At 41.8% G+C, this 25,174-nt stretch overlaps 1 protein-coding gene across 1 annotated transcript in view; it reads right to left on the bottom strand.

The window, feature by feature from the left end:
* Positions 1 to 974: 974 nt before the first annotated feature.
* Positions 975 to 25,174, bottom strand: part of LOC134661776 (large proline-rich protein bag6) — a 34,948-nt gene continuing 10,748 nt past the window's right edge. The window contains exons 12-25 of the mRNA XM_063517962.1: positions 24,750 to 24,938; positions 24,029 to 24,155; positions 23,237 to 23,342; positions 22,308 to 22,388; positions 20,431 to 20,637; positions 18,837 to 19,070; positions 18,171 to 18,320; positions 16,665 to 16,897; positions 15,402 to 15,474; positions 14,252 to 14,536; positions 13,927 to 14,126; positions 13,578 to 13,807; positions 1,737 to 1,902; positions 975 to 1,184 (exon numbers count right to left, since the gene is read on the bottom strand). Coding sequence (XP_063374032.1) covers positions 1,142 to 1,184; positions 1,737 to 1,902; positions 13,578 to 13,807; positions 13,927 to 14,126; positions 14,252 to 14,536; positions 15,402 to 15,474; positions 16,665 to 16,897; positions 18,171 to 18,320; positions 18,837 to 19,070; positions 20,431 to 20,637; positions 22,308 to 22,388; positions 23,237 to 23,342; positions 24,029 to 24,155; positions 24,750 to 24,938 — 2,324 coding nt within the window. The 3' untranslated portion in view covers positions 975 to 1,141. The remainder of the gene's footprint in view (positions 1,185 to 1,736; positions 1,903 to 13,577; positions 13,808 to 13,926; positions 14,127 to 14,251; positions 14,537 to 15,401; positions 15,475 to 16,664; positions 16,898 to 18,170; positions 18,321 to 18,836; positions 19,071 to 20,430; positions 20,638 to 22,307; positions 22,389 to 23,236; positions 23,343 to 24,028; positions 24,156 to 24,749; positions 24,939 to 25,174) is intronic.

Raw genomic sequence — 25,174 nt, forward strand, 5'->3', positions numbered from 1 at the left:
TTGTGACAGAACGTATGACCTGACTAAGTAGTAACAAAGTATGTACGTTCAAGTACAAAATACAAGTAGAGTTTTAGAAAACCCCATGCCTCAAAGTAAAAAAAATACTTTGGCGTCCATAAGCTATAGCATCGTGTTTTTTTTAACTCCGTTAATTTAAAGGGTGCATTTCTGAGCTTAAATTAAGTTGTTTTCTCAAAGACACCACACTCAATTTTGGAGATAATCAATAAGTTATTAGGGTTCTTTTTTATCTGATAAGGCGACGAGCGTGACCACTTGCCCTAGGGCCTGTTTACATATTGATTAGTGTTTATGTGTGTGTATGAGTTTATACATTTGGTACCAAACACCTACTATCTCGGACGATCGGTATCCTAAATGATATTCAATTCATGACATATTTTCCATTTGTTTTGTTTGAGTTAAATAGAAATTAAAAACCCCCAAACAAAATGCCCCAAAACATCCCAAAGATAACGGAGATTTAAAAAAAGTGTATAAGAATAACTTAAAACTCAAACATGATAAAAATGACGAAACCTTAAAAACAATAATATTGAGTGCCTAGAAACTTACATTCAGCTACAAACTCTGACAGTTAAATCTTGTTTAAAGCTAGCTTAATGAAACAGTGGATAAATGGTCAATGCTTGGATTTTTGTTATTTTATAACAAATATATTTCAAATTGCCTCTATCCTTAAACATTATGTTTACACGACATTACGACAAATAGTTTAAACAATTTCTTGTATATTGCAGTGAATTTCAATAAATTAGTCGCAGATGTAAATTAAACTTGTATATTCCCAATGGTCGAAATACACCGTTTGTGCGGCTTGTCTGACATTACTGTCAACCTAAATTATTTGAGTATATTTAAAAAATACCAAGTCAAAGTCAATCATAGTATGCAAAAGCATGTATAAATTATGTAACTGTGTATCCAGTAACCTTTTAGACAGAAGATAGCTCCTGAATTTTGGAACTGATTCAAGTGGTCGTGTCAAAATTTAGAATGCTAAAATGCAATCAGTCTAACTAAAACAACACTCGCATACAGCGTGACTACGAAATGTTTAACTTAATATTGTAACGACGAAGCAGGCGTGACCGCAAGGAGTGCACGGAGAATACATTTAAGACTTGTCCTCGCTTTTTTTGCTCGGGTCTTTGTTTGTGCTGCAATAAACAAAATAATTTCAGTGGTTAAAAGAAAAAAAAAAGATAAGTATGTTGTCTTGTTTTTTGTCCCCAAAGTATGTGACGGAGTGGAGCTTTTTGTATGGGGTGGAATTCAGTTTTTAATTCTCAAGAGAATATCTACAGCTAGAAAGACATGCAATAGCATTCAACTTTTTTAATTTATTTAAAAAAAGACAAAAATAGGAGCGTGCCTGAGTGGTTAGAGACAAGACAACGAAAATAATTTTGACCCGATTACGAAGGGGAAATATATTGAGGCACTTGATACGTTATGACAATAATATATTTATTTTTACATTTTTCTTCATAAATTATTTACTATGTAACTGTAAAAAATATATAAAGAAAATTGTTTTGATGTGCCACTCAAGCTCATTCATACGATTTCCCTCTTGATATTTACTTTAAGGCTTGGTCACAGACGCGTTTTCCGGGTGGCGCGTGAGCGTTTTATATGTAAAAGCGGCGCGTATTGAAAAGACTTGAAGAGAGTAATACTTTTCAAAAAGAACCCCTATGTATACTTACTCGGCAGAGTTGAGGAAGCGCGCCGCGGAGGCGTAGCGCAGCGGATCGTAGTCCTCGGAGCTGGAGGCGCGGCTGCGCGCCATCGTGCGCATGTGCTCGCGGAACGCGCGCCGCACCGCCTCGCTGTCCACCGGCGCAGGCCGCGAGCTCGCTTCGCGGACGCTCTCTGCGCCAACCAAACAAAAACAAGCTACTGTCAATATGCCATACCTTTTTCTGTATTGAAAATAGCGCATGTTAACAATGGCCTACCGAGACAAGAAATGACGTCAGTGGAGATATCAAATATAAATGTTTGGGTGTAAACAAAGAAGGGAGTGATGGGAGGACTCGCCGAGTTCAATCATGATTAGGTAGACAGGTGGTTAGAGTAACTGAGAATCCCAGAAGGCCGCGAGTTCAAATTTCCTTTCTCCAATAATGTTTCCATAATTTATTTATTTACCTAAAACAAATTGCGTTACCTACACAATAATAATATAATAAATTGCGATAGTTTACCACCAAATGTGTATTTACGTAAAGTATTTATATACTCTTGCGGTCTTCTGAGCTTTCCACCTGGTATAGATGTCGCAGTCGGATCGTATAATCCGCCGTATTACATTACGGCTAGCCGTTTTACAAAACAGGGGCGTTTTGAAATGCGGCGGTTCGACGATTAGCCGGATTGAATGCGGCTGAATAAAAATCCGCCGGAATGTATTCGGCGCCATACGCTCTTCAACACGGCTAGCCGTAATGTAATACAGCTAGTCATTAGCCGCCGCTTTGACAGTTTTTAGTTCCCATTTAACACTCGTGGCGCTGCCTGACATAACAACAACAAACTATGAAAAACGCTGGGGTGTCCATCAAATCTGGAGTTCGTCAGACTGTTTCTTTTCAAAAAACATTTCCTTCGCAACTTAACTAGACGGAGCCCCGCTTCGCGGGGCTCCTATTTCTGAGCGGTTTGGCCTTCGGGCATCTGAAGCTACCTAACAAACCTAACCTACCTACCTATTGATTTAGTGAGACGTCCGTGAAAACATTACACTTTGGGGAAAAAAGCGTAGGTAGGTAAGTAGGTTAGGTTGGTTAGGTAGCTTCAGATGCCCGAAGGGCAAACCGCCCAGAAATAGGAGCCCCGCTTGCGAGGCTCCGTCTATTTAAGTTGTGAAGGAAATGTTTTGGAAAAGAAACACATGTAGTGCGGTGGGACCATGGTAAAAATAAATTAAATTGCAAACATTGTCAAACTCCGGTTACGTAGGCGACCGAAAGAACTGGTCACTCTACAATCTAAATAGTAGATACGATGCGGCTAAACGTAGGCCGCCTTATTGAAGAACGTATCGCAATGACAATCCGGCTAATCGTCGAACCGCCGCATTTCAAAACGCCCCTGTTTTGTAAAACGGCTAGCCGTAATGTAATACGGCGGATTATACGATCTGACTACGACATAGATATTATAAGCAGTACGGTTACCATCAGTTTGTCACTGACATAAACGCCGTCGAGAACGTAATTTACTTTCTATACATCCCGTTTGCACGAATATGCGAGTGCGAGCGATATGTATAGAAAGTAAATTACGTTCTCGACGGCGTTTATGTCAGTGACAAACTGATGGTAACCGTACAGTAATAGGTCCTAACATTTACGACTGTCGTAACAAATCTCTTTATTAGAAAAATACCTAAAGTAGTTTTAACATTGCCGTTACACTCCTAGAGCAAGAATCATCTGTGACCCGAAATAGTAAAGTAAATAAATAATATTAAAAAAAGGAAAAATAGTCCGGCGTCATTGAGCGCAACACGGAATAAGAGTAGATATTCAATCTGTATTACTTGTCATGAAAATAGTTTTTTTTTTTCAAAACCGTAAAACATGTTAATTTTAAAACGATTTGCGTGGCCGCAGTAGCAGTCTGAAAATAGCTCAAGAAGCCACCGAACTCATTGTTATTACGCAAACGGAATACAAGATTAAGATTCTCTACCCACCCTATCCCTAATAGTATTTTATTCAGCAATTGTAGAAGAGAGGTCGAACAATTAGAGCCACAGATGGGCAAAAATTGACATTGTTGACTAACTTATACAACGTTTCGTACAATACTTTTTCTACTTTCCACACAAATAACTTAATATCTACTTGAAAAAAAAAACATATTCTGCTGTTCATGCTTATAGTTCGTTTTTTTTAGCATTAGAAATAAGTAAACAATCTTGATGTGTCTTTTAATTGAAAAACATATTTTAAAAATAAGTTACGGCAAATATGTAACAATTATGAATCTTATACGATCATTTATATTCTTCTGCTTTCATTAGTAATAGTTTTTGATTTTTAAAAAGCGTTTTTCAATTAAAAGACATGTCAAGATCGCTTACCTTTTTGCAAGTTCTTTCTAATGCTAAAAAAACGAACTATAATACCAAATAACATAAGTGTTCACGGATGTGATGGACCAAAGAACAGGAGTAGAAAAAAAAAAACATTTACACTCGGGTACTATATTTGTTTCCCATGAATACTCCACAAAGCAAATAAGTTTTCTCAAAAATGGACGGCAAAGTCGACGTTGCCGGTAAAAAAATAGGTCGCGAAGTACGTAGTTTATGGTCATTCAAAAAATTAAAAAGTTAAAAACATTGCAGTCTCGATTTCGGGGCTGCAATGTTGCATACAAATTCCATTATTTAACGAGTTCCAAACTTTTTAAGACTTTAAATGGCCATATCAAATGAAGGCATAGGTCCATTAAACAGCCAAACAGATGATCAGCAATTATTATAATGTTGGTACCGCGACTATTTAGGTGTCTCAAATACGTTGGCGTATTTTCAGCAGAAAAATACACTTCTTTTTTTTAAAGGCGGCAAGCAAATCTTTTTAATGGCTAATTAGTTACTTCTTTCTGTGAAAATTAGAACGTTGCTTCTGTAAAATATTTCTATTTCTTGCACCATTTTTAAGAAAAGCACTATATATAACTCGGCTGGAAGGCTACTTGCAGGCTGAGGATTCGTTTTAAACGGACTCCCAAGGTCGTCCGTTTCAAACGAATCCTCAGCCTGCAAGTAGCTACTTCCGAACCTCGACAATAATGTACTATTGTTCTTAGAAACGTGATAATATTCCCTGCTATGGTAAAAACATAACATGTTATATATTCGCGATTCATGTCAACATCCCTATTGTGAATGCGGTACTGTCTAGTTAATCATAACGATTCAAAGAACTCGAACTAAGTTCTTAAGAGAAATTAACTTATACCCAACTAAAGGAAGTAGTTTGCTTCAACAAATACTCGACTTCGAGAGGACCGTTTGATGAACGGTTGAGTGAATTCAGTGCCTAATGACTCCGGAATCGTTTTAATTAAGCTATGGCAAATACTGGCATTATTTGCGCTACGTAACTAGTTAGTTCTCCGAATCGATAAAATCAATTAGAAGGGTACTTGAGTAAACATTTTTATAGCCATATTCAAATTGCAAAATCGTGTTGTCGTGAAATAGATTAGCTATATAAATTTCGATGTTATTTTTATAGGTATTCTGTTATTTTTAGGTTTACAGGTAGCAGCTGGATTTCATTTTGGAGATTGTTGTAATATAAACCGGCCAATTGCATGTCAGACCATGCATGATGGAGGGGTACCTGCCGTATATTCCATTGCAAAAAAAGCTAACAAACAAAACACTGTTAAGTAGGTAGGTATAATATTTTATAAGAAGCGGTTTACAACAAACACCTTATTCCTAATTTATTTATTGAATATAATGTGAGTTTCTGGGTAAAATTAATGGGACGACATAGTTTGGTTTTTGCCACTTCGGTTACGGAACCCTAAAAATGAAATTGTACACAATAGAAGAAAAATAGCGAGAGCTTAACATCTAAACTTAATAGGCCAGTAAAAACACTTATTCAAATCCCGGCGTAGCGCAGTTGAAAATATTTTTAGGGGTACAGCGTTTTTATTTTTTACTGCGGCTATCGTGTGTTGTACATAATAGGTGTTTCAGCTATAGAAAAATAGAAAAAGTGCGAGTCGGACTCGCCCATGAAGGGTTCCGTATTTAGGGGATTTTGACGTATTAAAAAAAACTACTTACTAGATCTCGTCCAAACCAATTTTCGGTGGAAGTTTGCATGGTAATGTACATCATATATTTTTTTTACTTTTATCATTCTCTTATTTTAGAAGTTACAGGGGGGGGACACACATTTTACCACTTTGGAAGTGTCTCTCGCGCAAACTATTCAGTTTAGAAAAAAATGATAAGTATTAGAAACCTCAATATCATTTTTGAAGACCTATCCATAGATACGTATAGACACGTATTGGTTAGATAAAAAAAAATTTTTGGGTTTCAGTTTTAAGTACCCCCAAAATTTATTGTATTTCTTTCTATTTTTGTGTGAGAATCTTAATGCGGTTCACAGAATACATCTATAGCAGTATAGTTCTTATAGTTTCGGAAAAAAGTGGCTGTGACATACGGACGGACAGACGGACAGACAGACAGACGACGAATCCATAAGGGTTCCGTTTTTTGCCATTTGGCTACGGAACTCTAAAAATCAATACCTATTCTTTGATATAACCTGGGGCCCATTGCATAACAACTTGTAACTAATAATATTAGCGAAAGTCTCTTTCTAATCAAAGGACTGGAAAAGAGACTTCCGCTAATATTATTAGTTACAAGTTGTTATGCAATCGGCCCTAGTCAATTCCATAATGTTCTCACGAAATTACAATTAAAGGAATTGCGATTAACGTTTAAACTACATATTTAAATTTATTTCGAAAGAATTCCATGTAAGAAATGGCAGTTAAATTTAATTATAATACCTCAGGGTCGTTTTTCGCTTGGCAATTTTACCAATATTCCTGATCTAATAGCATACTTCTGGTTATTTACTTTTAGACCAGCATGATCATGAACTCTCTTTGTCTCATGTTAACATTTCTACAACTGGGTAATGCAACACGTGCTGGCACACGACAGTGTGAGGATAATCTCTGAAAGTGTGACGTCTCGTGAGACCTTGATGGAAAATACAATTATGGAGCTAGATGGAGCTGCATAATTCAATTTTCTATCGAGATCTCATCACCGGGCGGTAAACAAGGCATATTTGGGGACAGACATAGCAATGTTTTTTAAAAACATGGGTTTGATAAACCTTTCACGTTATTTTCGGTAGAAAAACATTACCTAACCGTATTTTTTGTAGTTATTGTTTTTTTTTGTTTTGTTTTGAATATCCAATTTAACCTTCAATTAACCTTCTGACCTATACCTAACCTAACCTAAAACAATCTGTAGCTTATTGGCTTATGTATGTGCATAGGAATAATATATTATACCAAGTGAGTCGCGATTTTCTCATAACAAAATGTTAGTAAATAAACCTACAAATAGTGAAACGAGTTGTCTAAATTCTACAAATGATATAATTACATCTTTCAGGCTCGCTCATACATGTACTTTTAGGGCCCAAGATTAAAACATGAAAATTCTTATGAAATTAGTTTATTTTCGTTGACAATAATATCTGTTGACAATTGCGCAGACTTTTCTTCCTCGCGCAGACAACCCTGCGCGGATATGTGCGCAGCAGCTACAGGGCTCCCCCTCAAGCGAAGCGTACTGGTCGCCTGACATACCGACCTGACCGAGTACACTTTGCCGGAGGTTCATTAGCATTACCAGGTTCACTCATATTCATTGTATAGGCGGGCTTTAAGCGGTCAATGGATACTGCAACGACCCGTCCTGGCAATTGTATTGTGAAAACTTTATCACTACGCTTCAATACTGGATAGGGCCCTTTATATGGAGCTTGTAGCGGTTTGCGCACTGCATCTTCACGCAGGAAAACATTTTCGCAATTTTGCAAATCAGGATGCACAAAAATCCTTCTATTACTAGAGTGTACCTTTTGCGTAGGCTTGAGATCATTTATGATTTGCCGAAGTTGTTCGACGTAATCAAAATTTATGACAGGATTTACAGAAATGGATGATGAAATGAAATCTCCTGGCAACCGGAGTGAACAGCCATACGTAAGTTGGGCTGCACTGACACCAGAGTCGCTGCGCAGCGCTGAGCGTAGTCCAAGCAGGACAGTGGGGAGTTCTTCAACCCATTTGTCTCGATCGCACAGCCGCGCCATAAGAGCTGCCTTTAGGCATCTATGCCAGCGCTCAATTTTACCATTGCTCTCTGGGTGATATGCTGTTGTGCGTACTCTTTCGATGCCAAGTAATTTAGTCAGATATGAAAAAAGTTCACTTTCAAATTGACGGCCTTGATCAGTTGTTATAGTTGATGGGCACCCAAAACGTGCGATCCATGCTTCGTATATAGTTTTAGCCACAGTTTCAGCAGTTATATCTCGAATGGGTATTGCTTCAGGCCAATGCGTTGTCCTGTCTATAATTGTGAGTAAATATCGGTGTCCAGCCGATGAAGTACTCAGAGGACCGACGAGGTCAGTATGTATATGTTGAAAACGTGCGCTCGGTGTGAAACATCCGACGTTGCTGTAAGTATGACGCTGAACCTTCGATTGTTGACATTGGATACAAGTTTTGGCCCAAATGCCGACATCCCTGTTCATAGACGGCCAAAAATACCTCTCTTGTATCATCTTCCTAGTAGTCCTGATACCCGGGTGACTTATATTGTGTACGGTATCGAAGGCAGTGCGGCGTAAATCTTCCGGTATGTAAGGTCTAATGGCTGATGTAGATACTTCACAATAAATTGATTCTGCTGAGTTTGGCAAGATGATTTTCTTTAATTCTATATTCTTTTTTAGTAATAAATGGTTGATAGACTTGTCATTCTGCTGTAATTGTGCGAGTTTATCATAATCGAACACGGATGGCGTAGTGATAGTCTCGATGCGTGACAATGCGTCCGCAACTACGTTATCTTGGCCACTGACATGCCTGATATCGCTGGTAAATTCGCTAATGAATGACAGCTGTCTGGAACGGCGAGGAGTTTCTGACTCAGATGACGTTTTCATAAGTGCGTATGTCAGCGGCTTATGATCCGTAAAGATGATTAACTCACGGCCTTCGAACATTTTCCTAAAATGTTTCACAGACATATATATAGACAATAATTCTCTGTCGAACGTACTATATTTTTGCTGAGCGCTTGAAAATCTTTTTGAAAAATATCCCAACGGCTGCCATTTATTGTTAATGTGTTGTTGGAGTACACTTCCCGCGCTCTGGTCGCTAGCGTCACAAAAAAGAGCTATAGGCGCGCTATGAGAAGGGTGGGCGAGCATCACTGCATTATTTATAGCTTTCTTGCATGCCTCAAATGCCTCATCCGCTTCAGGGTTCCACTGTATGACAGTTTTATCGCGTTTCTTGCAGTTGTGCAAAAAAACGTTTAATGGCGTTTGAATTTGTGCTGCGTTGGGAATGCTGTCGTGGTAAAAGTTGACCATTCCAAGAAACCTTCGTAGTTGTTCGATATTTGCAGGTTTTGGATAACTGTTAATAATTTTAATTTTATCTTCTGGTGGTTTAATTCCGTGCGGTGTTACCGTGTAGCCGAGGAACTTGACTGATTCTTGACCCAGCACGCATTTTGAGGGGTTGATTGTGACACCGTATTCGTTCAGTCGTTGTAGGACTGTCCGGAGGTGATTTTCGTGAGTTTTCGCGTCCTTTGATGCAATGATTATATCATCAATGAAGGGGAAAACATAATCTAGACCAGCAAGAACTTGATGAATAAATCTTTGAAATGTCTGTCCGGCATTTTTTAAACCTTCTCTCATCATCGGAAACTCAAAAAGACCGAATGGCGTAATTATAGCGGTTTTGTCGATATGATTTTTGTGCATAGGAATCTGTTGATACGCCCGGTTTAAATCGATCGTACTCAAAATATTCATACCGTGAAGTTGGTAGGTAAAATCTCTTAATCGAGGAACGGGGTAACGATCGGGTTTTGTGACAGAGTTTAACCGTCTATAATCTCCGCAGACTCGTATGTCGCCATTTTTCTTAGGCACAACGTGAAGTGGACTTGCCCAGGGGCTCTTGCTAGGTCGACACGACTGTTGCTCTATCATGTGATCAAATTCCTTTTTGACTGCAAGGTACCGGTGTGGCGGGAGCGGGCGTGGGCGTGAATGTACGGGAGCTCCATTAGTCTCAATGTAGTGCTCGACGTTGTGCTTGGGAGCGCTCTTCATTGACGATGGTCTTATAATATCGGGAAATTCATTGAGAATGTGATGATATTTTTGTTCGAGATCAATGCTGCAGATCGTCGGCTGCGAGGTCTTACAAATCGGAGTTCTGACAGCAAGGTTGGTTTTCTTATCAATCAGACATCGTCCGTCAAGATCGACGAGCAATTGGTGGTACTTCAGAAAATCAGCGCCGATGATTGGCTTACTGACTGCCGCGATAATAAACTTCCATCTAAATGTACGTTTTAAATTGAAATCTAGGTCCAATATCTTTTCGCCGAAAGTAGGTATTATGCTGTTGTTCGCTGCATAAAGGTTGAAAGAGGTCGGACGGCCACGGAATCCTTTAGGCTTTGGAATGACAGAAATATTTGCGCCAGTGTCAATAAGGAATTTAATTTTGGTGTCTTGATCAGTAACGAACAGGCGGTGTGAAATATCTGATGCGCTAGTTCCCGCCTCAGCTAACGCCGGCACTAGTTTTCCTTATTAGTGCTCTTCTTGAAATTACAAGGGATGGTGCACTTATACGCTGAGTCGCCGAAACGTCGGTGATAAAAACAAATGTCGCTCGAGGAAAGTTGGAGATTTTGAAAATTGGTTCGCGTGCGAGAATACGGACGATTAAATCGCGAAGCGTTGAATTGCGGAGCTGAATATGTGTTGCGACGATACTGTTTCTGTTGCATCTTGATCTCGGCGACTTCACGAACGAGATAGTCCAGCTTGTCTTCTAGCGTTTTCTGCGGCGAAGGAGCTTCACTGGGAGTCGTAGAAGTGGATGGCTGTGCCGAAATTGCGGATATTTCTTTACGTGTCTGTTCTAAAATTTTATCTGCCATCAGTGCTATGTCGTTTAAATTTATGTCTTTCATAATAGTATCGCTGGAGGCGACGACGGCTCGAACGGACAAAGGCAGATGATTGGACCACAGGATACGGAGAGCTGTTTCGGAGACGTTGCTACCGGCGAGGGTTTTCATCCGACGCAGTAACTGAGATGGCTTTAAATCACCGAGCTCCATTTCGGATAAAAGACGTTGCAGACTACGTTCTTTAGACTCTTCGTAGACGGTAATCAATCGTGTTTTCAAGGTTTCGTACTTTTTAGTTTCAGGTGGTTTTAGTAAAATGTCGCTTACTTCGTCCAAATCCTGACGTTCTAGTTTTGCTATTGCGAGTTCGTACATTGCCTGGTCGCCTTTCTTGAGGGGGGCGACGATGGATTCAAACTGCACAAACCAAAGTCTTATTTGGTCGCGCCATATTGGCGGAATACGAATGTTGGTCGCGATACCTGAGAGCTCTAGCATCGAGCTCGAAACTGCAGGTTCGAACTTTTCAGTCGTTTCGTTATCAGACATGTTTTTGGAAGGCTGGGTGCTGCTCTGAATGCGGGGTCACCACTTTAGGGCCCAAGATTAAAACATGAAAATTCTTATGAAATTAGTTTATTTTCGTTGACAATAATATCTGTTGACAATTGCGCAGACTTTTCTTCCTCGCGCAGACAACCCTGCGCGGATATGTGCGCAGCAGCTACATACTCAATCACAACAGACACAAACACTACACATCATACTTACACATGACACACATCACATTTATGTTGTACTCAGTTGAAGTTGTAAATATAATATAAATAAAAATTCTATTAGTTAGCATGTCTTAGTTTTGCATGTACTTATTTTAGCATAGTTTTTCATGTAAAATAAAAGTCTAGTTTTAGAGGATACTCCTAAATTTTATGTTTTAGCAATTCTGTAGAGCGGTCACCACGACACAGGCCTAGCCTAGTGTGGGACATAAAAAAAAACTTGAAAAAAAAATTAAGTGACGGCAAAAATAATGTGCCAACTAGGAAGCCATTTAGTATTGAGCGTTCACAAAGAAACTGTAGGAAAACTAAAAAATTCAGACTGATTTCAATACAAAAGTGTATCAGATAGCGGAAGAAGTACAAATTAGTAGCAAACGGATAAGAGGAAATTTGCATAGACATGAAAAACTTCCCTACACAGTGAGTTCTACAAATGATCACAGCGCTTTTCAAAGAAAATCTACTTACAGTCGGGACTATTATCAAGCCTTTGACGAATTTTGTCAAAGCAACTGTGATATATTTTTTCCTTTTATTTCTTGTATATGTCGCAGTCGGATCGTATAATCCGCCGTATTACATTACGGCTAGCCGTTTTACAAAACAGGGGCTAGCCGTAATGTAATACAGCGAGTCACTAGCCGCCGCTTTGACAGTTTTTAGAACCCATTTTTAACACTCGTGGCGCTGCCTGACATGACAACAACAAACTATGAGAAACTCTGGGGTGTCCATCAAATCTGGAGTTCGTCGGACTGTTTCTTTAAAAAAAAACATTTCCTTCGCAACTTAACTAGACGGAGCCCCGCGTCGCGGGGCTCCTATTTCTGAGCGGTTTGCCCTTCGGGCATCTGAAGCTACCTAACGAACCTAACCTACCTACCTATTGATTTAGTGAGACGTCCGTGAAAACATTACACTTTGGGGAAAAAAGCGTAGATAGGTAAGTAGGTTAGGTTCGTTAGGTAGCTTCAGATGCCCGAAGGGCAAACCGCCCAGAAATAGGAGTCCCGCTTGCGGGGCTCCATCTATTTAATTTGTGAAGGGAATGTTTTGGCAAAGAAACACATGTAGTGCAGTGGGACCATGGTAAAAATAAATTAAACTGCAAACATTGTCAAACTCCGGTTACGTAGGCGACCGAAAGAACTGGTCACTCTACATCTACAATCTAAATAGTACGATGCGGCTAAACGTAGGCCGCCTTATTGAAGAACGTATCGCAATGACAATCCGGCTAATTGTCGAACCGCCGCATTTCAAAACGCCCCTGTTTTGTAAAACGGCTAGCCGTAATGTAATACGGCGGATTATACGATCTGACTACGACATATATACTAGCACTTCTGAGGACTTGGATTATATATACATAATGGAGGGTCACAATCTCACAATGTACACAAATCACCAAACGCGTCCAAAAAAATAATATATTGAGACCTTTCGTTTTTTTATTAAAATATGTACCTAAAACGCCGCTTATGGTTGGTGTGAATGTGAACACAGGTTTAGTTACAGTGTACTCACGGTTGATGAATGACGCAGCGCCGCAGGCTCGGTATGTCCGAGACATAGACTAGGAATCCTCTAGTCTGAGTTTAGAGCAATTATTTCATGAAACCGATGCTGCCAAAAATACGGGGGTGCGGGGGGACGAGGTGAGCGAATCCCGTGCCGTGATTGGTCCGTTCAAAGACACGGACCAATCACGGCACGGGATTGACTCGAAGATGGAGTAAAACTACCGTATAAGTGGCAGAGGGGGTAGCGTTACTATGCTCAGTCTAGAGAATGTCTTGTCTGTGGTCCGAGAGATAAGTGCTATACAGCACGGCGCAAACTCGCCCCGGCGCTACACTCCCCTCAAAATTCAATAAGCGGTACCTCAAATCAAAATTGAAGGCAAATTATACTTAAATGATTTATCTTTGAATTTCCAGCAACTTTCTTATTGAGATACCGCTATTGGGCGTATGAGGACAGTGCAGTGGTAGTGTACGCACCGTTGATGAATGTCTCGAGCGTGTGTGGGGGCCGCGACTGGCGCTCGCAGCGCCGCTTGCGGCTCGGCATGCCCGACAGGTAGGCGTCGCTGTACGGCTCCTGGGCCGCGTTCATGTTGTGCTGGTCGCGAGTGAACACCGGCACCCAGTCTTCGCCCCAGTGCTGTAGCAACATCAGTGGTCGTGTACGCACCGTTGATGAATGTCTCGAGCGTGTGTGGGGGCCGCGACTGGCGCACGCAGCGCCGCTTGCGGCTCGGCATGCCCGACAGGTAGGCGTCGCTGTACGGCTCCTGGGCCGCGTTCATGTTGTGCTGGTCGCGAGTGAACACCGGCACCCAGTCTTCGCCCCAGTGCTGTAGCAACATCAGTGGTCGTGTACGCACCGTTGATGAATGTCTCGAGCGTGTGTGGGGGCCGCGACTGGCGCACGCAGCGCCGCTTGCGGCTCGGCATGCCCGACAGGTAGGCGTCGCTGTACGGCTCCTGGGCCGCGTTCATGTTGTGCTGGTCGCGAGTGAACACCGGCACCCAGTCTTCGCCCCAGTGCTGTAGCAACATCAGTGGTCGTGTACGCACCGTTGATGAATGTCTCGAGCGTGTGTGGGGGCCGCGACTGGCGCACGCAGCGCCGCTTGCGGCTCGGCATGCCCGACAGGTAGGCGTCGCTGTACGGCTCCTGGGCCGCGTTCATGTTGTGCTGGTCGCGAGTGAACACCGGCACCCAGTCTTCGCCCCAGTGCTGTAGCAACATCAGTGGTCGTGTACGCACCGTTGATGAATGTCTCGAGCGTGTGTGGGGGCCGCGACTGGCGCACGCAGCGCCGCTTGCGGCTCGGCATGCCCGACAGGTAGGCGTCGCTGTACGGCTCCTGGGCCGCGTTCATGTTGTGCTGGTCGCGAGTGAACACCGGCACCCACTCTTCGCCCCAGTGCTGTAGCAGCATCATTGGCGGTACCTACACATACAAATTAATGTTAATTAATTACGATAATAAATCGTTAAAAATAACCATAAATAAGCAGTTTTTTAAACACTTTATTATTAATAAATACTATATTTACTACTTGTTCCTTCAAATTAATATCCTTACATACATCGTCTGCTTGGTATTCATCCTGTACACTTTTTGCAACTGTGACAAGATATCCATCATTAGTTTAAATATCTGGGTGACCGAGCTTCGCTCGGAAAACATATAAAAACTCGAAAATACGCGTTTTTCCAGAGATAAGACCTAGCTAGATCGATTTTTCGCCCCCGAAAACCCCCATATAGCAAATTTCATCGAAATCGTTAGAGCCGTTTCCGAGATCCCCGAAATATATATATATATATATATATATATATAAACAAGAATTGCTCATTTAAAGGTATTAGATTTTCGACTAAAATGCATTACTTGGAGTAACATTGTTACATACCTCTCGTAGGACATCACTGCATATTAATATACAGGCTGTAAAATGGGAGAGTTAAGTGTTAGGCCGGCCGCACGCTGGATACGAATTCAGGCAGTATGGAAGTTACCGACGGATCGTACGGATAGAATGCGTAAACTAAAAACGAATGTATTTGTCAAACCCGCCACGGAACCAACTAATTCGCATCCAGTCAGCGCGCTCCCGTACGAGTACTACTATAATATTACCCTTAATCCATCATATTCGAGAAGTCCAAATTAGCCAGCAAAAAAAAAATTTGGTTGTCTTCTTTGACCCGATATTGCAACGGTGGAAAACTAAAGCTCGAAACAGTTTTCGCGAGTAATATTCGTACGGGAACGTGAGCAATGTGCGACTGGCCTTAGACAGGAAACTTACGAAGTTTAGGTTGTTAGACTGTGAGTCAGGGGAAGTCCTTTGAGGCGCAGACTCACGCTCCGGTCGGCTTGCTCTGTTTTAACGAAATAATAAATACAATTATTTACTTTAATTTACATATATTTACTTTGACAACAATGAGTATCAGAAATTCAAGCAAGATTTACCTACATTGAAACAAAAATGAAATGGCTTAACCTTTTCCACGCCGTGTCAAACACAAAATCTGTCACTCAGACTCCACATCATTGAAGTGTCAAAACTGAAGTTGAACTTTATGTATATGCACGTAGGTCGATGTTGCTCTGTGGTCTGTGACCGATTAATCGGTCTTTGGCGTTGAACCTACGGTGCGGATATATCGGTCATTGGCGTCCAAAAATTAATAGCTGACCGTACATTTAAAAAGCGGCCAAGTGCGAGTCGGACTCGCCCATGAAGGGTTCCGTATTTAGGCAATTTATGACGTATTAAAAAAAAACTACTTGCTAGATCTCGTTCAAACCAATTTTCGGTGGAAGTTTACATGGTAATGTACATCATATATTTTTTTTAGTTTTATCATTCTGTTATTTTAGAAGTTACAGGGGGGGGACAAACATTTTACCACTTTGGAAGTGTCTCTCGCGCAAACTATTCAGTTTAGAAAAAAATGATATTAGAAACCTCAATATCATTTTTGAAGACCTATCTATAGATACCCCACACGTATGGGTTTGATGAAAAAAAATTTTTTGAGTTTCAGTTCTAAGTATGGGGAACCCCCAAGAAATATTTTTTTTCTATTTTTGTGTGAAAACCTTAATGCGGTTCACAGAATACATCTACTTACCAAGTTTCAACAGTATAGTTCTTATAGTTTCGGAAAAAAGTGGCTGGGACAGACGGACAGACAGACATGACGAATCTATAAGGGTTCCGTTTTTGCCATTTGGCTACGGAACCCTAAAAACGGTCACCCATCCAAGTACTGACCCCGCCCGACGTTGCTTAACTTCGGTCAAAAATCACGTTTGTTGTATGGTAGCCCCACTTAAATCTTTATTTTATTCTGGTTTTAGTATTTGTTGTTATAACGGCAACAGAAATACATCATCTGTGAAAATTTCAACTATCTAGTTATCACGGTTCGTGAGATACAGCCTGGTGACAGACGGACGGACGGACGGACGGACGGACGGACGGACGGACAGCGGAGTCTTAGTAATAGGATCCCGTTTTTACCCTTTGGGTACGGAACCCTAAAAATGGATATCCATATACCTTGGACTCTGGCTAGGTGTAGAGCGCGAAGGTTGCGGCTCAGTGGCGGGTGCCGCCTCGCTGCTGGAGAGCGGGCGGGAGGCGCGGGCTTCGCCGGCCTCCGTCGTGGTGCTCGACACGTCGGAGGCGCTTGTGGGCGCCGGGGCCGCCGGGGCGGGGGGCGCGGGGCACGCCTCGGGGGCCGGGGGGGACACGTCCATCGGGCTCGGCTCTTGAGGCGCCGCCGCGGCGGCCTAGTCAAATAATAGGCATGATGACACATGTTGAATTTTATAACAAAATCTAGTAAAATAGATAGCAAACGAGCAACTTATCACAATAATGTGGATATTAAAATAAAATATTGAAAAATTACAAAATTACAGGCCCTGAAAGTTTCAAAATTTAAGTTTTTTTAACTTCCAAAAACGGTAAAAGTAAGGGTACCATTCGATTCCTTACATTTCATCCAAAAAAATATTGTATAGCAACTATATACATAAACGCAATATTTCACCGACAAAAACGCAATTTTCTTGTTTTGTCCATACGGGCGATGCGGTCCAGATGGGCGATGACGTCACGGCCTCTGTCCGTTTTGTATAGGGCGTTTCGCGAGTGAAGTGCGACTGTCGGACTTTGACTACAATTTCTGACTTTTATGTTACTTTAATGCAATGGGTCCCATATAGACATTTGATCCTAAAAACAAACCCGATCGATTGATACCATAAAAAAAATTAGTCATGTAGCCTATTGGATCGTATAGTATCGACTCTTTTGTGAGAATAATATAAATACAGAAGTCAGAGCTACTGGTATGGTAGTTTTTGCAGATGATACTCATACAAAAAACAAACCAAGTGGGAATTCGTTTTAGGCACTTTTGCCATCATTTTTTTTGGTACATTATCGCTGACTGTACTTTTCTTTCCACAGACAACTAATACTAATCGAGACAATTGTAACAGCCCCCAAACATAATTAGTTTGCGTTGTTTTATCACAGAGTCCCCATAGCCACCTCCTGTCTCCGTCATCAGAGCATCTCATTGTCATCATTATATTACATTGTCATCCGATTTGCAACTACACAAACTTGATGACTACACAGATTTGAGGTTTGATTTGATTTGTATATGCAACTTTCAAGCTCAACTGACAATCGGAAAGTGGGTCAAATTTAGCTTCAAAGATTTGACCCGCACTAACAAACTAACATACATACTAACAGGGCAAGTTAAAATAAAAGCTTGTAAAAAGCACAACAGTGTTTTATTTTAACACATTCAGTGCCAGCGACTCGCTAGGGGACTTTACTGGTCGTAGGCGCTTTTCGCTACAAACGATTTTTCCCGTGTTATCGGCTACGCTCGTAGCGCGTAGCTCGCACTGGCACTGAATGTGTTAAGTAAAGATAATCAGACAATGCTTAAACTGTCAATTTGTCATGTCGCGATCGTCGTTTGAATGACCACTTCAAACTGTATGTAGATTATGTAGGTATACTATACTCGTAAGTACTTACAGCAGGCGCACGTCGTATAACGAACTGCTGTATGGGGTCGACCGGTGTGATGGCGTTCAGGCTGTTAATCACCACGCCAAGGTTCTCCATGCCGAGTGTGATTAGCACTTGTTGGACGTCTTCGCTGCCCCAATCACGTACTTTCTCTTCCTACGTAATAAAAAAAAACTTGAACTGATTGAGTATTAGAGGTGCAATGAATATAAGGCGCATATAACAATGAACATAAAGTCAAAATTAGAAAAATCTCGAAATGTCTTTGTAGCCTAGAGTACGTCTACGACTATTCATTGTCACTGCCAAAAGTACCAAAATGATGCAAACTGCGTATCGTAAATCCTTGTTAATTTATAAAAGTGTATTTTGTGGCGTAGTCTAGTGCGACTAGGAATCTTCTAGACGGAGTTTAGAGCAATTATTTTATGAAACCGATGCTGCCAAAAATACGGGGGTGCCGGGACGAGGTGAGCGAATCCAGTGTCGTGATTGGTCCGTTCAAAGACACGGACCAATCACGGCTCGGGATTCTGACACTTTGACTCGAAGATGGAGTAAAACTACCGTATATAGTGGCAGAGGGGGTAGCGTTACTATGCTCAGTCTAGAGGATGTCTTGTCTGTGGTCTAGTGTTATTCCTAAACAGTTCGAAATATAACTACACGTACCAGGAAAGCTCTAAACAGTGTGCGCAGTCCGTCCACACCGTCGCGGCAACAGTACGCCATGAGCGTGCACATATCGGTAAAGAGATGTGAGAACATGGCGTAGAAGCGCGCCACGAACGACTCCGTGGCGGAATTGGACATGACCGACGCCACGATCGCCGGCAGCCGCGAGGCGATCAGCGCGCGCATCGACGCTCCGAAGTTGAACTCCGAACGCAGTGAGACAATGGTTTCCTGAGAAAAGATTTAATATGTTATTCGTGTCTACACATTCACTGCCAGCGACACGCCAGGCACTTCGCGCGCGCTCGTAGCGTGAAACTCGCGCTAGCAGTGAATGCGTTAAACTTAAATTTAGCGGTTAATGGCTAGTTTTCTGTACTATGTAGTATCTACTAATAAACTGGAGTAGATTTTTGCAGCATACCAAGTATACCGTAGCAACTGAAATAGTTGTCTATCCTCATTTTCAATTTTATTTTTTCGTTACTCAAGAAATACTAATCAAATACTTTATGCGAGTCAGACCAATCAAACTGTATTCATGGTTAAGTGCATTTTTTGACGGACGCGTTAATGATAACTTATCGCCCGGGTGCAGGGTGAGCGCCCAGCAAAATGAGTAAATAGTATGAAAAAAAAACCGGCCAAGTGCGAGTCGGACTCGCGCACGGAGGGTTCCGCACCATCAACAAAAAAGAGCAAAACAAGCAAAAAAACGGTCACCCATCCAAATACTGACCCCGTCCGACGTTGCTTAATTTCGGTCAAAAATCACGTTTGTTGTATGGGAGCCATGCTTAAATTTTATTTTATTCTGTTTTTAGTATTTGTTGTTATAGCGGCAACAGAAATACATCATCTGTGAAAATTTCAATTGTCTAGCTATCACGGTTCGTGAGATACAGCCTGGTGACAGACGGACGGACGGACGGACAGCGGAGTCTCAGTAATAGGGTCCCGTTTATACCCTTTGGGTACGGAACCCTAAAAATGCTTACATACTGCGAACACGGGACTTTACAATGTTTTTCGCCAGTCAAGGAATATTCCTCGCATACTTGATGTCGGACCAATCAATTTTTAGGGTTCCGTACCCAAAGGGTAAAAACGGGACCCTATACTAAGACTACGCTGTCCGTCCGTCCGTCCGTCCGTCCGTCTGTCACCAGGCTGTATCTGACGAACCGTGATAGCTAGACAGTTGAAATTTTCACAGATGATGTATTTCTGTTGCCGCTATAACAACAAATACTAAAAACAGAATAAAATAAAGATTTAAGTGGGGCTCCCATACAACAAACGTGATTTTTGACCGAAGTTAAGCAACGTCGGGCGGGGTCAGTACTTGGATGGGTGACCGTTTTTTTGCTTGTTTTGCTCTATTACTGAATCGCGATTAGAAAGGGATTGAGATAGCTGTCAATCCATATTGATTTTGACGTAAGTGTATGGAAATCTGTTATTTCTAATCCCTTTCTGATCGCGGCATGATAATATTTTTTGTTGACGGTGCGGAACCCTCCGTGCGCGAGTCCGACTCGCACTTGGCCGGTTTTTTATTTAAACGCGCGGCATTAGAGTAAGCACTAACCACTCTTGAGAGGAAGTCCTGCTGCTCTGTGACGAGGAACCCGGCGACGGTCTCGAAGGTGTGGTCGCTGTGCACGCCGCCGGAGCGCACGAGCAGCTCCTGCAGGTACACGCGCAGCATCTGGCGCAGCGCCTGGAACTCGTTGGGCACCAGCGCCGACTCGCCCGACACGATCTGCATCGGCTCCGTGAGGAACAGGTGGCGGGCCTGCGTACAAACAATATGTACTATATCCACATAGGATCAAAGAACTTTTTCTCAAAAATGGACGGCAAAGTCGACGTTGCCGGTTAAAAAATAGGTCGCGAAGTGCGTAGTTTATGGTCATTCAAAAAATTAAAAAGTTAAAAACATTGCAGTCTCGATTTCGGGACTGCAATGTCGCATACAAATTCCATTATTTAACGAGTTCCAAACTTTTTAAAACTTCAAATGGCCATATCAAATGAAGGCATAGGTCCCTTAAACAGCCAAACAGATGATCAGTACTTATTATTATAAAGCCTATAACAGACTATCGCACCGCACCGCGACCTTGGAGCGTCGCACCCATAAGTGAGAGCGAGAAACAGATATCTCTTTCTCACTCTCACTTATGGGTGCGACGCTCCAAGGTCGCGATGCGGTGCGATAGTCTGTTACAGGCTTAATGTTGGTACCGCGACTATTTAGGTGTCTCAAATAGTTTGGCGTATTTTCAGCAGAAAAATACACTTCTTTTTTTTTAAAGGCGGCAAGCTAATTTTTTTAATGGTTGTACTTTTTTCTGTGAAAATTAATGGAAAATTAGAACGTTGCTTCTGTAAGTTCTGTAAAATATTTCTATTTCTTGCACCATTTTTGAGAAAAGCACTATATATGACTCGGCTGGAAGGCTACTTGCTGGCTTCGGATTCAATTAAACGGACTCCCAAGGTCGTCCGTTTAAAACGAATCCTCAGCCTGCAAGTAGCTACTTCCGAACCTCGACAATAATGTACTATTTCTCAAAAATGGACGGCAAAGTCGACGTTGCCGGTTAAAAAACAGGTCACGAAGTGCGTAGTTTATGGTTGAAAATTAAAAAGTTAAAAACATTGCAGTCTCGATTTCGGGACTGCAATGCTGCCCTCCTAAGCCAAGTAGCGCTATCTCAAAAACAAATGATTTTGAAAATGGAATTCTCAGCTATAGAAACTAAAGTATAAGTTAGCAATGAATTTTTGAGATAGCGCTTTTCGGCTTAGCAGGGCAGAATGTTACATGCAAATTCCATTATTTGTCGAAGTCCAAACTTTTTAAAAGTTGAAATGGCATATCAAATGAAGGCATAGGTCCATTAAACAGCCAAACAGATGATCAGTAGGTACTTATAATGTTGGTACCGCGGCTATTTAGGTGTCTCAAATAGGTTGGCGTATTTTCAGCAGAAAAATACACTTCTATTTTTTTTTAAAAGCGGCAAAGCAAATCTTTTTAATGGTTTTACTTTTTTCTGTGGAAATTAGAACGTTGATTCTATAAAATATATCTATTTCTTGCACCATTTTTGAGAAAAGCACTATATATATGACTCGGCTGGAAGGCTACTTGCTGGCTTCGGATTCAATTAAACGAATCCTCAGCCAGCAAGTAGCTACTTCCGAACCTCGACAATAATGTACTATTACTACGTCCTTGGCAAGACTACCAAGCCGACTGTGGCGGTCAATAGGTTAATGGCGAAATATTGATATTGAATGACGTCACACCCATTTTGCAGGGAGACTTTCTTTTGCAATGTGATTCTGTTAAAGGAATACAAAGTTACGTTTTCTCTCAAGAGAATGTCTCTGCAGAAGGAGACGGTAACTTCAAAGTGATATCGTTCAAGATCTTGTTTGGAGTTTTTTACTTACAACGGCCACGAAGAAAGCGTTTGTGAACGAAGCGCGCCCAGGCTCGCTGCTCAGCAAATCTACCATAGTCTGAATGTGGTTCTGAGGAAAAAGCACATGGCGTTAAAACAGCAGCGGTGACATTGAACTAATAACCCTGAAATTGTAAATTACAGTCCATATTGTTTGGGACGTATACGGGACAAGACGTACGAAAGGTTAACCAATACTTCTATTGACTTTAGGAATGGAAAACATAAAAATGTATGAGATACCTGTCTAGTGCTATAATAATATTCCAACATAGGAATAGTAGTTTGTGTTACAAGGGATCAAAAGGATACATTGAATCCTGAATGAAGCGATGGATTCTAAAGTAGTATCCTGAGCGTAATGAGGGATTCAAGTGTTAACGCCCAAGACGAAATAATTTTGATACCATGTGACACATACTGCTTTTCACATCAACTATGAGGAAAATAAAAAAATCTTAGTGTTGACACAATCTGATGCTTAAACAGATTATTTAAGCTAAAAAAATAATGTGCAAAAAAAATTTAAAAATAGTGTGCTAGAACAGAAAAGTGTTACTTTGATCCCTCCTAGCAGGGAGGAAAAGTGCCACTTTGATCCTTCCTAGCAAGGAAGAAAAAGCACTTTTCCGAATAGGTGGTGTGAAAAATATTAGTAAGCTTAGTATGAGTGACGCACAGACAATCCAACCTCTAGACATAGCATAGTCGCGCTACCCCCTCTGCCACAAATACGGTAGCGTTACTCCATCTTCGAGTCAATCCCGTGCCGTGATTGGTCCGTGTCTTTGAACGGACCAATCACGGCACGGGATTCGCTCACCTCGTCCCCCCGCACCCCCGTATTTTTGGCAGCATCGGTTTCATGAAAGAATTGGCCTAAGCTCAGTCTAGAGGTTGGATTGTCAGTGGAGTGACCTGTGTGAAGTTGGGGTTGCGTTCGCGTAAGACCTCGATGTTCTGCGCGGCGGCGCGGTCGGCGCGGGCGCGCGCGTGCGCGGCGGCCTGGTGCTGCTGCTGCTCCCTGGTGACCACAACACTGGGTACAGTTTACACGACAACGCTTACGGCATAAACTATACAACATCGCAACGCTTATTGGGAAGGTGCGAAGTCGGTGGAGGGGGAAGTGGCGCTGATCGTCACAAACACAGGTAATCTTATGGAATGTCCGACATTAGTACTAGCGGCAGCCGCTTGAACTAATTTTACTCCATAAGATTTAACGTAGAAAGTCCGACAAAATGAGGGCAGCACCAGTCGTGCACATAGCGAATAGCTGTTATGGATGACGTATGCCTCGTATGCTTTCAGGCAGGCTTGCGCCCGTGATGTTATGGTATATGACATATGGGTCAATCCATTCATTTAGAGCCATTAGGACTGTCCTACTGTCGGATTGGCTTTCAAAGGCATTCCATAGTGGGTTATCGAAGGCGCGTTCATCTTTAATGTCAATGAAAGTGCCGGGACACAGTTCCTTGTCGACGAGGGCTGATTCCGTAGATTTACCCGAGTTGTACGGAAGGTTGTGCATCTTTAGAGTTCGATCCTTCAACTCCCCATCGCCTATCGCAGTTTTTACAAAGTTTTCAGCAGGAATGTTGTGCGACTGATGGGTCTAAAGGATTTAGCGCTGTGTAGCCATTCTTACCTGGTTTCGGTATGAATATCGCATTCACAACCCTGAATATAAAATGTCTGGCGTACCTGCGTCTAAGCAGACGGCGGCGGGCGTGCGGGCTGACGCACAACAGGAACCTGTCGTATATGAAGTTGTTGAGGGTGACGGCGTGCGCGCGGGTCGTGGTCGTGGCGCGTCGCAGGTGCAGGTTGGCTGCGAACCAACACAGGTCAGTCAGAGCAATGGACATTTGCAATACCAATCTAATTATTGAAAGGGTTTGTTGAACTTTACAAATAAATTTAGTATCGCCATTTGCATAGACATTTAGTATAGACAATGGATATCGAATTGAAAAATATATATAAATCCCGACTGCGGTAAGGATATATCATAATGTGAATACCCTATCACTACCACAACTGATACTAATCCAATGACACCTTATACGTTGAAATCAAGTATATCGTAGGGTGTGCCAAAGAATTGGATATACATACATCATACATAGATGCATATCTATGTACGCTCGAAAAACAATTTATAATTCAGTATTCAGTCAGGTAAAATATAGTCCAAAGTTGTGTGAACGTAACGTAACGGGCTTGCAGAAGGAGGCAGAGGGAGGGTGTACAAAAAAGAATTTCGCTCTAAATCGTAATCGTAAGACTGGCAGTTACTGTGCAAGATTACACAACCTTTTTTTATAAATTTACCTTTTTTACGTATTTTTGTTTATGGTTTTTAATACTGTTTTGTCTATATTTAACCAGTGCCTATTATAATACAGTCGTCTATAAAAGTTACCGTGTCTGCCCGGAGTTTGTCCGTTCTGCGGCTGCGGCTGGTCGGGCGCGGCGTTGGGCAAGGCGTGCGCCACCTGCAGCGCGACGGCCTCGCCGCCCGGCAGCAGCCCCTGCCGGATCACCGACGACACGATGTTCTGCAGCAGGTCCGCGCTCGGGGCGCCGCCCCACGGCATACCGCCTAGGTAAACTAGAGAGGAACGCACCCACGTAAAATACACACTCATTTACAATAAATATAAAGTATCATTCAATAGAACTTGCTAACTATGTAAACAAACCGCCATACTAAAATTGACACTGAATGTCAAATTACTATTAACTTTTGTTTAGATAGTTAGCAAGTTCTATTGAATGACACTTTAAGGCTAAACTTAGTTAAGATAATCTCCAAATATAGAGACTGTAACTGAGTGTAACTGTACC

This window comes from Cydia amplana, chromosome Z, assembly GCF_948474715.1.
Source record: "Cydia amplana chromosome Z, ilCydAmpl1.1, whole genome shotgun sequence".
Classification (NCBI taxonomy): Eukaryota; Metazoa; Arthropoda; class Insecta; order Lepidoptera; family Tortricidae; genus Cydia; species Cydia amplana.